At 37.6% G+C, this 18,212-nt stretch overlaps 1 protein-coding gene across 1 annotated transcript in view; it reads left to right on the forward strand.

Annotated features, from left to right (window-relative positions):
• LOC136869059 (uncharacterized) overlaps window positions 1–18,212 on the forward strand; it is a 255,307-nt gene that overhangs the window by 146,875 nt on the left and 90,220 nt on the right. The window contains exon 12 of the mRNA XM_067144821.2: window positions 11,031–11,158. Coding sequence (XP_067000922.2) covers window positions 11,031–11,158 — 128 coding nt within the window. The remainder of the gene's footprint in view (window positions 1–11,030; window positions 11,159–18,212) is intronic.

Here is an 18,212-nt window from a genome sequence, read left to right on the forward strand (position 1 = left end):
TCGAGGGAGTGTGGAAAATCTTTCATAAGATGCTTGTGAGGGTCCGAACTCAACAAGCGTGTGGAGATTCTTACCCACTGAAAACCACACAACCTTTTCTCATGATGTTTGTCTCCGCCCCGGAACCGCTCTCGCATTGCTTCAGGACGGTGTCGTGCTTAATGCATCTTCTGCTTCTTCTTCCTTCTTCATCCAGATCCTTCTTCTTCTGATGCAGAATATTTTCTACGTAGACTAGACTCTTGACTTTGCAGCATTGCTGACACAATGCCTTCTGGTGTCAATTCTCCTTGCATAACATCTAAGCATCTTCTTTGTGGCAGCCGATGAACACACACAAAGAAAGTATGTAATGCATCATCGATATCACCGCAGTATATGAACACCGGGCTAGTTGCTAGCCCTAGTCTATGGAGAGGTCACGAATTACCGTATTTCACGGCATAATCGTCGCACTTTTTATACCAACATTTTCGAAAAAATTTGTAGGGTGCGACCATTATACGATGAATATTTAATACCAGTATTTGTATTACTCAAAAAATGTATTTATAACTAAATTGCATTTGATACAAATTTAAGATGCACGTAGTACTCGCGTTTATACATCAAAATAATTAAAATAGTCTAAAACAAAATTAATAATTTTTCGCAACAATTCGGCGAACGTTTTTCCAACCTGAAAATAAAAATGAACGTATTAAGTTAATTTGTCATTAATTTGAGTATTAAAGTTAAAATATTACACTTGCAAAAAATTATCGCTTTGTTGTGAAATGCGGACTTACCGGTACGCAATTTATTCCAAATCTTTGGTGTCGCTATCGCAGGTTTCGCTATCTGATGCGCCGTCCTCGCCTCTGTTAATACCAGTATTAGATTCTTCGTCTCCCTGCCACACTGCATCATCTTCGGAACCGTCTAGTGCATTCGAAATCCCAGTCCTTTTGAAGCTCTTGGAGACTAGTTCAGGTGGTATAAGATCCCAACTCTTCTTCACCCACGAGCATAACAAGTTCAAGGGTGGACGCCTAATATTTCCGGCGGGCGTCAATTGCTGATCGCCGCTCATCATCCACTCGTAAAATCGACGTAAGTGGTCTTTAAAAGGTTTATTAACACATACGTCTAGTGGCTGCAAAGCAGATGTTAGGCCACCAGGAATGACTGTCTGTCGTGTCTTATTTGTAGTGAGAATTTGCTTCACTTCGTTCACGAGGTGACCTCGGAAACTATCTAAAACAAGCAGAGCTGGTTGTTTTAGTAGTGCACCAGGTCTTCTATTCCACACAGCTTTAACCCAGTCCAGCATGAGTTCTACGTCCATCCAACCCTTTGGTTGCACTCGTACATGAATTCCACGGGGAAACTGTATATTCTTAGGCATCGTTTTCCTCTTGAAAATGATGTAAGGCGGCAACTTTCTCCCATCAGCTGTAATGGCTAGCATTGCAGTGCATCACAACTTCTCACTACCGCTGGTTTTCATTAATACACTCCGTGATCCTTTTAGCGCAATAGTGCTGTTGCGAGGCATATCAAAAAAGATTGGAGTCTGATCGGCATTACCGATTTGAGAAAGCAAGTACGAAGTTTCCTTGCGCAAACGTATGACAAATCGGTGAAAATTTACGATCTTCTCCGTGTAATCAGCAGGCAACTTTTGGCTTAGTGTTGTTCTCCTTCGCACTGACAGATTGTGTCGTCGCATGAACTCCTTAATCCACCCACGAGTCGCCTTAAACTGAGTTACCTGTATGTTGTGTTTGCGCACTACCTCCTGTCCCTTAATTTGTAACATTTCATATGATACACAGCAGCCATTGTTACGTATTTCACTGACGTACCTAAACACTTCTTCGTCAATTATAGGAAACTTCCCTGTTTTAGGACCTCTAAACGCGCGTCTAGAAGGGTTTGTGCTTTTTAGCTTGTTTTTTACTTTCCGCCAGTCACGCACCAACTTTTCACTCACAGAATATTTTCTTTCTGCAGCTCTGTTCCCGTGCTGTTCAGCGAAGGCAATTACGCTTAGCTTGAAGCCCGCAAATAGTTTCTATATTTACCCATAATCGCTTATAAATGCTTCACACGTTAATGTTTTGCGATCTAAATGACTTTCCGTAATTGTTTGCTATTAAAACAAATTATTTCTGCAAACACCCAAAACACAAATTAAAAAAAATTCTCATGCACACATGTCTACAGTAATCACGTAAATCTGAAACAAATAAATGCATCTGTGATCTGTCCATTCCAGAGCAGCCAATACTGTTAGGCAACAACAAAGAGAATGAGCAGCAAGGAAGCATGCAACAATTTATCAGTTTAGCTCGTTGGTTGTGACACACTACTGCGCTTGCGCAAAGCTCGCAAACCGGAGCTCTAGCTAGCGCGGTGTAGGTCTACTGTATAGTTGACTGTATTCCGAGATGTCAGTAACAAACATTCATTTTTTTCAATTTCTTTTAAACGTACGGTAATTAGGCTAATATTTCTTCCCAGTTACTGATGATTTTACATTACATTACTGACAAGTTTATAAAATAAAACTTTAATAGCATTGGATAATAATTATCTTGACTGCTTGGATAAAAGTTTTCATCCCATGCCCGGACACTTATGACGTAGTAGTAAGATAAGAGTCTAGCGATGACAACTGAGACATCGTAAATAATTCGGCTGAATAATTCCATGGAAATCTGCGTTATCGTCTTGGATTTCACTTCGTGCGCAATAACACAGGAGCCGGCCCCATGGTGTAGGGGTAGCGTGCTTGCCTCTTACACGGAGGCCTCGGGTTCAATTCACGGCCGGGTCAGGGAATTTTACCTGTATCTGAGGGCTGGTTCAAGGTCCATTCAACCTACCTAGCCGGTATTTCCTGGCGACGTTGCCGATAAGCGATAACTTACAGCCTTACATATTTCAAATGGGAACAATATGTAGGTGGTGAATAAATAGTACACTGTCTCGCGACCACGTTGTCAAACTGCCGATAGCCTACCGGTAAGCATAATATGTAGGTGGTGAATAAATAGTACACTGTCTCGCGACCACGTTGTCTAACTGCCGATAGTCTACCGGTAAGCCATGCATCGTACATATACCGGTATTATTTATTTATACGTTGTGCAACATGTCGCAAACGTGACTGTGTTGCCAAATTGCCCATACACGTACTTAAATTGCGCATTCATGTGCAACTTACGTTGCAGTTCCATTTACCTTTTAACCAGATTAGTGAACAAAATTTGGACGTGCGACGATTATGTAATTAAAGGTTTAAAGTCTGATTTTTGTATTGAAAATAAAGGATGCGACGATTACGCGGTGGCGACGATTATGCCGTGAAATACGGTATGTCCCCAACTGCTGTTGAGAAGGTACAATCATTATTTGAAAGCGGGAATTTTTAGTTTTCGTTGGAAGATACCTAGATTGGTTTTGATCAGTAAAGGGAAAACTGGGGGTTACAGACCTCTCTGTATGCTGCATACTGCTGGGAAAGGCTTAGAGAAGCTACTACAGCTGAGAATACTCTCAGCAGTTCGATTAGCTGGCGATCTATCTGACCAACAACGTGGATTTCGCAGAGGTCACTCAACGCTAGATGCGGTGAAGGAAGTGGTGAAGACAGCAGAATGAGCTCAAATGGGTAATAATCACTCTAGAAAGCTGATGCTTCTTATGTTTCTTTAGTTTACATTGAGCCAGCTCTAGGTTACGGGTTACTATCAGGGCAGCCACACCATCAGCATAACCCACAAGTTTCAAATCTTCTGGCATCTCCAGCCGTAACAAACCATAATACATGATATTCCAAAGGTTTGGTCCAAGAATTGAGCCTTGCGCTGCATCAGCTGTGAACCGTTTTCTTCTCTGACCATGATCTGTCAAGAACTGTGTGAGATAGTAGTCACTTCACGATGATTTCGGCCAACCCATATGCCATTTCGTCCATTTCCCTCTAGAATTGTCTTCCCATCTCGTTTGACATCGTTGCATTCTGCAACTAAGAGCCAAAGCCTTTGCCCATCTCCTTCCTGACTCTCCTTATGTGAGCCAAATTTCTTGTCTGTCGATAGCCAAGAAGTCAATAGGAGCTACACTGCTGCTGCTACTACTAGAATCGGAGGTTCTGATACTGTACGATATGCACATGCAGTTTGTAAATGATGATGAAGAGAACACACACACCCAGCCCCTGTGCCAGAGAAATTAACCAATGATGGTTAAAATTCTTGACCCTGCCGGGAATCGAACCTGGGACCCCTTTGACCAAAGGCCAGCATGCTAACCATTTAGTCATGGAACTGGACGGACAGTAATTTCTCAAGTTTCATTATTTAACTAAGTTTATGGATGATTTATAGATCAAGGTAGAATACTTAGGGAACAGATCAGTGGACACAGGACAAACTTCCATAATTAGGTATTCTTTTTGTGCAGAGAGAGGAATTGCTGTACACGTAAAGTGTGCACATCATAACCACAGCGTGACGTTAAGCATTCACATCCTCCTTTGTGTAACTGAACAACATTCTATATTAACACCTAACGAACGTGTTGATACCCAGACAGTTAGGAACTCTAATTTATTTGAAAACAAAACCTTTACACAAGAGCCTTGGGAAGTCAAATGCCAATACTGTAGCTAGCCAGTTTATCGTGGTGAGCAGGGTGTATCCATTGTATCTCATTCGCTCTCATCTTAACCTACACCGCAAAAGATTGCTTCAAAAATCATACAGCTAAGTTATCTCAAGCAGATGTATCCAGTTCAGTCACTAGCGAAAGTCTCAATCCTGGCGATGACGGGGGTATATCAGATAATTCATCTCTAAAGTACAAACAAGAAATTCATGTTTGGAAATTAAAATTCGAGCAAGTCAACAACGATCATGACAATAATAAATTGGTCCAAGATTTTACATTATTCCTGTTCACGTCTATTAACCTCCTGCTTGGTCCCAAACACCCAGCAAGCAAATTTTATGAAGCTAGGAAGAAATACTGTTTATCCCTTAGTGAAAAACACCAGTCACTCGTCAGATCCACAGTGTGCAGATAGACATGCCCACGGAAAAAGGCAAAACGAATGTAACTATGAAATAACTCAGTACCAGTTACACAGTCAGAGACAGCACGTAGTGAGGCGGGTGGGTGTTGGAAATTAAGTTCAAGATATGTAAACTTGATCTTGAAAACGTTCATAGTTTCTTTTCTGATACCTTTTGCCATGAAAATTGACATGAAAGAGGAACTTATCCTTCTAAAATCACCAAAGCGGAGTGTGGAAATTGATGAAATGTTTGTGTCCACCATGTCGAAGGAGGAAATTACTGTCACAATCCATCATATCGCAGTAGAAACTGCACCGGGTCCAGATTGCGTTGTGATGAGAGCTCTTAAAGATAATTACATACAAGTTATTATCACAAAAATAGCAATCCGAATGCTACAAACTGACGAGATTCCTGAATGTCTACGGAGTGCATGCACAATTTTGTTACATAAGAAATGTGACCCAAAGGTTGTGTCAAACTGGTGACCCATCACTATCTGTTGTCATTAGGAGGGTAACAGAGAAGGTATTCGACATTTGCCTACGTGAGTACATCCACTGTAATGAACATCAGCAAGGATTTCCAGACACCATTATAAATACTTCCATATTTGGCTCATTGTTAAAATATGCTAACGAAAGGAAAAAGGATGTCATGGTCATTTATTTTGACATTTGAAAGCCATTTGACAACATCAGTCACAGCCACCTTATAAAAATCATATGGTCTGAAGGGATACCTTCAAAACTTGGGGACGTGATTTGCAACCTTCAGACTGGGAACATTACTCAAAGGGTAGGACATAATCTATTCCCATAAACATGTGATGCAGGGATCTCCATTATCACTAGCCCCCTGTAACCTAGTTGTTCACCATTTCTTAGATGAACTAAGCGAAGGTGTAGTCTCACGCGGCATTATGGGGTATCTCTGTCATTGTCGGGAAGAACAAAGAAGCAGGTTTAGATCTTACTCGGCTAATCTGCAGGAGGTTTGAAGAAATTGGACTTTAAATCAATCCTCAGAAGTGTACAGGGATATGTGTAATTCGAGGTGAGTTGAAGCAAGGGTCACTTAAAACCTTGTAGGAAGTCTACCTACAATTCATTAATGCCTGGAACATTTTGCTTAAGACTGAAAATACGCTCGCTACTGCTTCAAAGGTTTCTCACGCAGAGAGTTGGGAATGTATAGAATGTCTCAAATTAACAAACGCTGATACTCGGCCACCACCAACGGTCTATATGATACTAAGAAGATCCGTCAAGAGCTACGAGAATGCGAATGTACCTCGTAATGTTCACTATCGTAAAAAAAGTCTTGAGTGCAACCTTACAAAGAGTGAGTATGTATGCATGCATGCATGCATGCATGTATGTATGTATGTATGTATGTATGTATGTATGTATGTATGTATGTATGTATGTATGTATGTATGTATTATCCGCACACTTTATCTTGGTGCATTTGTGTACAGGGGTGAGGTGTAGGAGGGAGCTGTCCCGGTATCGATAGTGCTGCCTGGTGCTGCCAACTAAATGAAAATGAAATCTGAATTGAATCGAGAATATGATCGATCGATATGAAATTTCTAAACCGTTATCGTCTTAAGCCAACAACTATATCACATACACATTATATAACATTATAAAACATTTCTCGATGCGAATCTTGTTCCTAGCATGAATTCTATACTTTGGCTTTGTTGTGTAAACAACAACAGTACTAGTACGTGAAGTGTACGCCAGATGTCGCACAACGATGCTTAAGCGATTCATAGTTTGTGTTTCAAAGGTTGCCAGTCCGAATCTCGAAGATCGCCGAGGTCGACCGATTCAGCACTAGGGTGTAAATGCACCAAGATAAAGTGTGCGGATAATATGTATGTATGTATGTATGTATGTATGTATGTATGTATGTATGTATGTATGTATGTATGTATGTATGGTCAGTTTTCAGCTCAAAGACGGGTTGGATCCTCAACAGCTCCACCATTAGCTGTCATAGATGACCTAGGGATCACTGAAGAGGCGTACTAGGGGAATGAGTGAGGTGGTTTCCCATTGCTTTCCTCATTGAGCCGGAAGTTACTATTATATATAAGTCTGCCAAGTCCACTGAAATGCATGCACCAACTGACCCTAAGAGCAACATTTTCTCACTGTTCATAGCAGGGACTGGCTGCTTAAAGAATGGCATTACTAGCATCATTCATACCTCAGTCACTTTCATACTGTCAAAGCCAAGGATAAGATTGAGACAGATCAATAAAAGTAACAAAATTGCTCTAGCCCATACCGGAAGACATAGCGCACTGTAAGCACTAGGTCTTCCCAGCAAAGGCATTAAACTCTTGGGTGTGAGATCAAACCGGACTGTCTTGCAATGAGTGGAGAGAGGCTATAAGGATGACTGCTAATGTTTCTGTGGTGTGCTTGGTGCCAGGCAGATCCCTGGATAACAACCTCTGTCGACATTGTCACGGAGAGAAAGAAACTTGGACATGTTCTGAGATTCTGCAGATGCGGGGAGTTCCTAAGAAACACGTGGTACCACCAGATTAGATTCTTCATTGCCGAAGAACTGAGAAAGGGATTCAGTGTACATGAGGAGGTATACGAACTGGCCATAAATGGAAGGTCTCAGAAAATTGACATCCTAATCTTTAAGGACATCATGGTCTTTAAAGACATTAGTTCTCAGGGATTCATTTTAGATCCACCTGTCAGGTTTGAGCACCATAGCGGTCAGGCAGTGGAGGCTAATCTAGAAAAGATTTTAAAAGTACGAACCCACTATTCCTTACTATAAATCAAAATAATAGGGATAATGTTCAGAGCTTGTGGTACTGCACTATGTCACTTTGCCATCATGTAGAAGCACTTCCAACTTCCAGTGAAGCTCATCCCCGAAATCGTTACTCTCGTCCTCCAGTGCTCCATCAAGATCCTGAGACACCACATCTGCAGCACGGAAATGCTGCACTGATTATACTCTTATACCATATCTGTGTTATAATTTGGAGTTTTACTTAATTAATAGAACTTTATAGATACAATTTGATTTGTTTTACGTTATTTTAATGGCAGCCTGTGAATGCAGAAGGTTGTTCCTTAATAAATGGAAATACTGTATTTATAAAAAAGAATTAATGGTATAATTTCATATCTTTGTCATATCGTTACTTGCTCTTTTTAGTAAACAATTTGTTTCATCAAAGCTTCCTTCTCTACCTGCATAATGTTCTCTTCTTTAACATTACTGATAGCATGGGAGAACACAAAGGATTTTGTCTTCACTAGAATGGCATGTACTTTGGCGAAACTCATGATGACTTGGGGCTCATGATTGTCTTCTTCCCCTGCCACTAGGATGCGGGTAATTTAACATTAGTTTATATGAAGCATTTTTGGGACCAAATAAGTTGAATGATGAATATGGGAAGGGTACAATCCCGGGAATGATGCATCAGGATTCTACTGTATAGCCTAGAGCTGGCATGTCAAACTTTAAACAGGTTGTGATCTACTTCCTGTTATCAAACCTGACAAATATCTGTCTATGTCCCATCATCATTCATTATTAAGGGGGGAGGGGAGAGAGCAATTTTAGCTTTACAATAGAACCTAAATAAATAATGTGTAATAAAATCAACATACAGTGAATTTGGTGGGCTTCCATACCTTGTACGTACTGTGATGTTGGGGTCTGCATGTCGTTCAGTACCTGTTGGTAGTCAGGTGAGTAGGAAGGTACTGAATGAGGGCCAATTTTAGGTAACGTTGGTTGCCTTTGCCATTTTAAGATACAAATTGTCAGATTCTCACTAATATGTTGAACCAAAACTTGAATGTAGCGTTTCTTTGTCTTCTCAAGTTGGAAAAATTTTCTGTCGGCACTAACTTTCAAAATGAATCTTTCCCTGCACACACTTCCAGAAAACCATCATTTTTCAGAATATAATTTTCAAGAGACAGCTTGCTCATTTAATAAATATTACTGACAGTAAGAACAATTTATTTTATGTCTGATTTGAATGATTATGAAATGTAGTCAACAACTGTTCCTTTTTGGAAATCACGGAAGCAATTTTTGAACTCTTCAGTGCAGAACCTATTTCAACCACATACTTCTATGTCTGAAAATTTAATTCAGGATCATTCTCAAGATAATCCTGTATGGTAGAAAAGTGATCAAAAATATTATTTTTCAGCTCGGACATCATTCATCATTAACTGAAAGTTATTTTTGTAGCATAACACTGTGCTCACCGCATTTGATTGTGCCCTGTAGATGTAGGTTCATTTCACTAAGTTTGCCAGTGAAATTTGCCAAAAAAAGGACTGGCCACACAATCACTTATTATGTTCTAGCTGCTTGTACTCATCTCTCCTCTCCTTCAAAAAAATAACTTTTTTCACTTTGTATACTTCAAAATATTTACAAAATTTTATACCTGCTGGACCACCTGATATCTGCGTGTAAAATTACTTTGAAATCTTCAAAAAACCATTTGGATAAAAACTAACTGAACTGTGTCATTCACATTGGTCAGTTTATCCACTTGGAGCAAGAAAGCAACGCTGCTGAACATATCTCTCAAAAGCAGTTCTCTTATATTCACTCATTTTCTCCATTTGTCGCACAACAGTATTTCTGGATAGTTGAAAATCTTGGATAACAGCATTGATATTTGTTTTATTTTTAAATCTTTCAAAAAGACTATCAGCGACTTCAGATTGTTTGCTCGATTTGAAGGATGAAATTGTTTCCTTTTTTGGAATGAGATTTTTGTTTTGCTGGCATGCTTTCTTGAGTTGGCAATTTTGATTTAAACTCTTTCACCTTGAGTTTATGAATTTCACTTCCTGGTGGAAAATTAACTTCATATTTACTATGATGAATGATAAGTCTTGGCCTTTTTTCTTGCACTCATTTTCACTGTATTTAAATAATTAAAAATTATGACTGAATAATTAGCTTAACAATTTTGCACTAAATCGCACTAAAATTAGTAGGCATGAATAACACAAATGGAGTCATGCTAAAGAACTTAGCTTATTGTTTGTATGTTTATCCAGAGATAGTCATTGAAACTACTGCAAGACAGCAAAATATATGATATTCTCTCACTGAAAAGTAGCCATACACCTATTGCACTACTTGAGATGTCCCAAGGACATGTTGACATATTTCCTCTTGTTCTGTTTAAGACAAAATTAAGACTGATCACAAATGGTTCATTCCTAACTCCTACCAGGCATACACAATCGACTGAAAACTGTCCTGACACGTCGGACATGCACCCTCCGGATATCCCTGAACTTAAAATACTGAGTTTCAAGCAGTTTTGAGGTATTTTTCCATGACATTGAGACAGACATCCAGACAGATGGACAAAAATTGAACTGAACCTATTTTCGACATTTGTATACCTAATCCGAGATAAGTACCAAGAATGAGGCCAAAATTTGAAGTGTTCAGACAAAATTATAATTTTATTTGTATAGATAGTTAACTTATGGTTTTATGGGAAACATAGTACTTATGCACATTTTATATTATGTGCATACTAGCAATATTTAGAAAAATACTAAATAATTCACACTTCAATTAATTACAAACTGCTGGAATATATGTAACCTTGTACACCATATTGTTCGGAAGGAAAATAACCTACCCATTGTTATTTTCAGTAAGAAAGCTGTTAATTGTACTGTAGTTTGTTCTTTTACATAAAGAGACATTTTGAAGGCTTTTTTGGTAATCTTTTTTTATAAAAAAAATAAACAAAGCAAAATTCACATCCAGAGTTTCTACATAGTAAGGTAAGGTGTGGTGGGGAAGGTCACATTATTGGACTTGCTAGAATTGAACGGATGGATTATGGAGATTGTTCTGTAATTCAACCAGCGTTTTTCAGTTTACTTTCCAGGTTTTGAATTTGCTGTTTAATTACAGAGTTCCTGAATATATAGCTGCTCGGGTCACCAAGGATGGACTGATATCTTCCATGAAACGAGCTCGAAGCAAAGGTCAGCTTACAGAATCTGATGACTTTTCTGTCATGGAACCTCTCATATTTGATGGTGAGTTCTATAGGACTAAACATCTTAATTTTAAGAAATAAATAAATACTAGTTGTTGAATCCTTCATTGAAAGGTTAGTATTTATACAATTGCAGCAGTAATGCCATTTAGCAGATTTGAGTGGCGGCTGAATGGAGAGAGTACATCTCAATTAGCCATAGCCAGTCTAATGTTATTGTTGGATCAGTTTTGTATAGACTTATGACATTGTAGGCCACAACACTTAGCTTTTTTTCCAGCTTGATGATATCAGGGCATTCATAGTCAAGGAAGTCTTCCATTTCCACCTTCTCTCAAGACTCTTCTTCTTCTTCTTCTTCTTCTTCTTCTTCTTCTTCTTCTTCTTCTTCTTCTTCTTCTTCTTCTTCTTCTTCTTCTTCTTCTTCTTCTTCTTCTTCTTCTTCTTCTTCTTCTTCTTCTTCTTCTTCTTCTTCTTCTTCTTTCAGTGGTTTGGTTATCTTAATTATCTTCCTGATCAATATATACTAATCATCATGCCATTTTGTGTTTAAAAGCAATCATGACAGCAACAATAACAACAACAATGACCATCGACATTTAACTCATTACCTTGATGATTGAACAGTATTTCCATGTTGGCAATGTTTGCCATTGATTGACTTTGCAATGATAATCTAAATTTGTGAATATCTCTGTTATCATAGCTCATGCAGTAAAAATATGAGACATACAGTAAAACCTCATTAATTTGAAGTCGTTGGGACCAAAAAATCAGACTTCGAATTACGTGATTTCGAATTAACCGCCAATTCGTAATTCAGAAGTGCCAACCCTTGCCGCGTTACAAAATTCTAAGGCCCGTTACTGCATGCAGTTAACCTTGATTCATCAATCGCTGATGAGAAATAGGATCACTGATAATCTGGAAATTGTTGCTAGATGGTTGCCATATGAGACCTAAAGTTCTTAATTGTCACTATTGTCATTAGTGATGAGAGCGTGTTGATTTTCTTGAGGTGTGTAGGAATAGAATTCAACAATTCTTGACTGTTGATAAACTTAACCATAATTGGTATTTTATTTGATCCTGTATTGACTTGTCTAAATCTATTAAAGAAAATATTTAAAATAGTTTATGTTGGGTCCACCTTGTCAATACACTTTTAATGATTGAAAATTATTTCTGTCATACATGTTTCAGGAACAATATGCATTCTCTTCATCAGCAAAGTCAAATCAAGGAGTAAAATTTTGCTGGTTCCCATGTTCAAGTGCTTTATTCATTGAATTACTGTACTGTATGCATCTTAGATGCCTTGTAATTACACAGAAAGTACCCAATGCCATTAAAACATCGTGGCTAATCAAACTTTCCTATGACTCTAACCTTGTACGATTTCCTGCCATGGCACTTCTCTCGTACTTCAGAAATGTAAACACTTGCCGTGTCACAAAGTATTCTAAGACCCATTAAAGCATGCAATCACCTCGATTCACAGTTTAAACCTTTCAAATGCCATGGAAAAAACTATTTCCGAAATGTATTGTACTAGGAAAAGTTGTTGGGCTAAGGAGCATGAGAAAGGTCTCAGGTAGTGATCGATTCTTAGGAGCCGGTACAGAGAAAGGAGTTCGCAGAGCAAAATAATAGATATTAGTTTGCTAAATGAAAATTTATTCAAATGTCTAAATGCACTAATAACCTTCTTATTACCTCGTATTTAAAACTGAGATATGACTTTCATGTATAGTCAACCAAAATTGAAATTCAGAAAATTCTTTGCTCTAAATGAAGTTGAAAAATAAACTTATTTCTTCATGAAATTTGTAAGTTAAACGTGGTTTCATAAGTCTTTAGAATGTTCTGGAAAAAACACTTGTTTTCATAAATTATTCTCATATGAAACCTAAAGTCTTTTCTAAGTTTTACACTTCACAGTAAAATTGGAAATTAAATTATTTTGAAGCACCTAAAGTCTGTTTAAATTATTAAATTAATTATCACTCGAAAATGAATTTTTTCTGGAAAGTCAATTTGCACTTGTAATGAGATAAACACTTTAACGTAGCACTTTAAATGATTTGAAAATAATAAAAGTGCCTCTTCTGTAAGTCAGTAACTGTCTAGTGCAACAAATACGTTTTTTAAGTAATCACTTGCTTTTACCAGTTTAAAATGCTAAATGCACTCATTTCACCTGTAAGTTTTTGGTAGGCTGGAACTGGTGAATGCTGTTTCATGAACTGCAACTGGAACTCCATCGATGTTTTCAGCACCACGTCGAACCACGTACAATTTCCAACGTCGTACCGCATTCCATTTCTCTCGCTGTACCACATATTACATCCCTCGTCGAACCACGTACCATCTCCAACGTCGTACCATGTACCAGCGCCTCCTAGAGAACAAGGCCTGACAATACGATTCGTGACGTCACGCGACTGGGCTCAGCCGTGACCACGACGGCTTAGCGCGAGTGTATAGTAGATGAAGCTAATTCCTTACGAAAATTGAAAAATACGCTGGTTAAAGTGCATTCTACGAATATTCTTTCTCGTAGACGCGCATATCGGAAGTGAAATGAGTAATATACTGTAATAATTAGAAAGATCAATTAAAAATGCAAAGAATAATTTTTTTTAAGAGTCTTAATACTGAACAACTTTAATAATATGTCTATATGACACTTTCTTACGTATATTTAAGAGTAGAAAATAATCAGTTCCTTTTACATAACTCGCCATAAGACCTCTCTGTGTCGGTGCAAAAAAAAAAAAAAAAAAGCTTTTACAAAACTGAACTTGCTGATGAAAGATAAAAGATAAAAAACAACATGTAAGTACAGAAAAAGCTATTAAATAAAAATAATAACGTAAAAACAGGTAAACATTTTTTTTACAATAGAAGCCTCACATAAATTAAGGGGGTGAAGAGCTCACACAATTTGGCTGTTATGCAAAGAGAATGATTACAGTACATGCTGACAATGCTGCTCTTGTGTTGGTTATAAGTCATCAAACTTATATTTGCATTCCCTAGTGTAAATAAATGTACGTATATGATTTTGGACCCTGATTCAAATTACCAGAACAGGGGAAAAATTGAAATTCTTAAATTTGAAAAGTAGCATGCCAATTCTTATAACATTTGAACTGACCTTCACTCAGACATTTTCTGAAATTGTTTTCAATTTAACTTCACCAGGTTGCTTAAAATTGAAATGGACATGAGGTGAACATGATATAAGAAAATATAAAAGGAAATATCTATGAACATTAATTGTTAAAATCCTAGGAAACTATATTAAGAACTTGCATCCCTGCCATTATATTAATAAAACGGTAGCAGAACTCACACTGAACTACTCATTTCATGCTTTATGAACCAGCTGCATTATATAGATATGACACACATGAGATCAATTAAGTAATTAATCCCCAATTTTTCACAGATGCATGTTAGATTCATTACATAACAAAAGCTGGAAGGAGTACTTTCTCCAAGAGGAAATTCATAACCACAGTGTGAATAGGCTATAATGCTGGAAGAGGAAATTCGTAATTGAATTCACAGTTACTCAAACAGGAATGTTTACTACTGAAGGAATTTACAGTGATTAGCCCTGAATTCAGAATTTACACATTCCCTTTGAATGAAATTCATAGAGGTTAATCAACTCAGTAATGTAATGTACTAAAAAAAAAAGTGAGAAAGCCTCAGCTTACCACAGACAAAAGGAAAGGATGGTTAATGATTTTGTAGGATATGTGCCACCAAGGTAATGAACCGTATTTGTTAAATGACAAAATACCTGTTTAACATAAAAGGTACCCTCTCAAATGTAACATCACTCCCTGAAAACATAACACCTGGCAATAAATATGATAAAATAAAAGTGCTCTTGTGTTATTACTGTGTTCTCTTCTAAAGAAACTACTATGGAAAATAGAGCTACTAAATTTTTCCCTTTTCAGTGCAGTTCCAGTCTTGTTTTACAGATATTGAACTTAATTTTTCTTTAAATTCCTGGAAGTTCTTGAAAGAAACAGTACTGACATGAGCTTCATAGGTCTCTAAACTTTGAGCAAGAGCCTTGGCCAAACTTTCATTGTCTACTCGACAACGCCTATCGTCTGGAGCTTCTCGGTGGGCAGATGTGGTATCAGACAAGTACTCTGGGCAGTTTGGAAACTGAGAAGGAACAGCTCCTAAAATGTTTAGACCAAGTTAGAATGCATTCGCCTAGATATAAATGCGCTCGTCTATTAATTCATGGCACCACTTACTTCACAGGACCGTGTCATGTCTTAGATATATCTGGTTGATTTTAATATAAAATGAATATCACACAAGGAGACAGAGAAAATCATTGAACTTATAATAATTATACAGAACCTAACATAATTGCAATAAACACAATAACATTGCTGTCTAGCCTGAACTAAAAATATTAACCCACACTAAGTGGTATTTTCCCTCATGCGATATAATAAACAGAACTGCCTCACTTGCAGTTAAGGGTCCAGCACAGAAGGAATACTTGAAAGCCAATACCTTACATGCCTTCATAATTTAGGCCCTATAAGTTTTCCCAGAATATCACTATACCCACAACAGTAGTCCTATGAAGTAATGTGAATACTCAGCACATCCCAAACTAAATGTAATAACTGGTCAATTCAATACAGCAAATGCTTAAATCAGTAAGATATAAATCACCCTAAAAAATCTATTTCATTCATAAATAGCAAAGATATAAAGAGACCTATCCACAAGCCTTGGATGAGATAAAGGTGCAGTCAATAATTTCCCATTTCTCTCATCATACATGCTGGTAGTCCTTTCAACCTCATGAGTTTTGAAATGGAGCTCGCACACCTACAACACCGGGCTCCATTTCAAGGACTATTCCACAACTTAAGTGATTGAATGATTGAAATCATATATAATACACTAATAACTAAGACTTACCTTTGCATTTTTGGAAGGAACGAAATCATCTCGGCGAATAGCTCGTAACCACTTAGCTCTCTCCGAGTCGTCAGTTGGAAACGAGAAAACACTCACTTTAGGGCCAGTGCGATAATTGCCCTTACAATTTGGAACACTGCATTTCTGAGGCATCGTTATTCATAATTTGAAAAACAGTGATCGCAATTCACAACACACCATTAAAAATAAACTCAGTTCTAACCTCACTTGGTGGCCATGCCAGCACTTTAAACACAATTTATCAATATTAACAATTTATAAGTACTATCACCTTTAACTGAACTTACACTAATAGGAATATTAAACAAGTGTTAACACACAAGACTCGATTAACATTAATATAATCGATGAAAAACACACATAATAGGGAAACGCGTCCTCATACAACAAGCAGCAACAAGCTAACTGAGTTACTGGCATGGGCCTCCTTCAACATACGTCATCAGCTACTCTCATTCGTAATGCCAGGCCTTGTTCTCTAGGAGGCGCTGCATGTACTATGTCCCACGTCGAGTCAGGTGTTGAGTTGATATGAGGATTAACACTAGGTCAAGATTTCTGGTGTTGTATTATGTAGTAGACACACGAGAAAGTTCAATTGACAATTGATCATGTTACAAATTAGCACTGTCTGGTTAATTGAATATTCGTAAGTCAATGATAAATAGCATTCATTGTTGCACTTAGAATCACAGTCTATTTCGTGAACTTTGAATCACAGCCTGTTATGTGCACTTTGAACTACAGTCCGTTATATAACTTCAAAGTAATGCTCACTATTAGAAATAATTATGGCTTTTAAATGAATTAAAGCACAGTCTGAAGCGTTTGTGATTTTGAAACACACATCACAGTTCGAAGTTTCCACAGTTTTTAAACAGTCACACTTCTTAAGTAATATGAGTTCATATAATTCAGACTATTTACACGAGAAAGCAATGTTGAGTGTAAGTTCAGTTCATGTCCTACACACACTATCTATCATCACTAATCCTGGAATGCTTATCTTTTTAATAAGTTGGTTAGAAATGATTTTCCAATTCTGCAGAAGTTGCGAGGTTAATGGGTCGTCCCAAGGTGTCTTATTTTGTCAAAGACGTTGCATAAATATCTTGCAGATAATTATCATAGGAGCTAGTAAACCTAATGAATCAAATACTGCTGTTATTCTAGAAAGGGCAAATCTTTTTGTAATCTTAATGTTATTCATCAATCGCTGATGAGAAATAGGATCACTGACAATCTGGAAATTGTTGCTAGATGGTTGCCATATGAGACCTAAAGTTCTTACATTGTCACTATTGTCATTAGTGAGAGCGTGTTGATTTTCTTGAGGTGTGTAGGAATAGAATTCAACAATTCTTGACTGTTAATAAACTTAACCATAATTGGTATTTTATTTGATCCTGTATTGACTTGTTTAAATCTATTAAAGAAAATATTTAAAATAGTTTATGTTGGGTCCACCTTGTCAATACACTTTTAATGATTGAAAATTATTTATTCTATCATACATGTTTCAGGAACAATATGCATTCTCTTCATCAGCAAAGTCAGATCAAGGAATAAAAAACAATATAACGCTATGTTTTGTTTAGCCCACGATTTAAAGAAGTATTGTATCCTAATTCACCATATTAATAAATAGTGAAATACACAGTTAAAAAAAATTAGGGGAACATTGTTTGTAACGTCTGGTATGTGAACGTTAATTTGGCAGATGGGGTTTCAATGGTCGTACATCATACCTTGAGACCTTAGCTACTCAGGGTATGTCATATCGAAGTTATAGTCCATCTGTAGGCGTAGCCATGCATTAAACTGTCAGGTGACCCCTCGAAACAACGTGAATAGCGGTGCATCCATGTGTCGTTGTGAGGTACACATACTACTGTGGTCATTTGAGCATGTTGTACGTAAACCAGCACATACCACGAGACATCTTAACGAGGTTCAAGTCGCAAGGGCCATCACCTTGATCTAGGAAGGATGGACTTTTCGTCGTGTTGCTGTGGATCTCCATGTCTCTCCGTCAGTTATTCAATGCTTGTGGAATCGCTACAGTGAGACAGGCCAGTTCACAAGGAGGGTTGGACAAG

Source organism: Anabrus simplex, chromosome 1 (assembly GCF_040414725.1).
Source record: "Anabrus simplex isolate iqAnaSimp1 chromosome 1, ASM4041472v1, whole genome shotgun sequence".
In the NCBI taxonomy this organism is placed as follows: domain Eukaryota; kingdom Metazoa; phylum Arthropoda; class Insecta; order Orthoptera; family Tettigoniidae; genus Anabrus; species Anabrus simplex.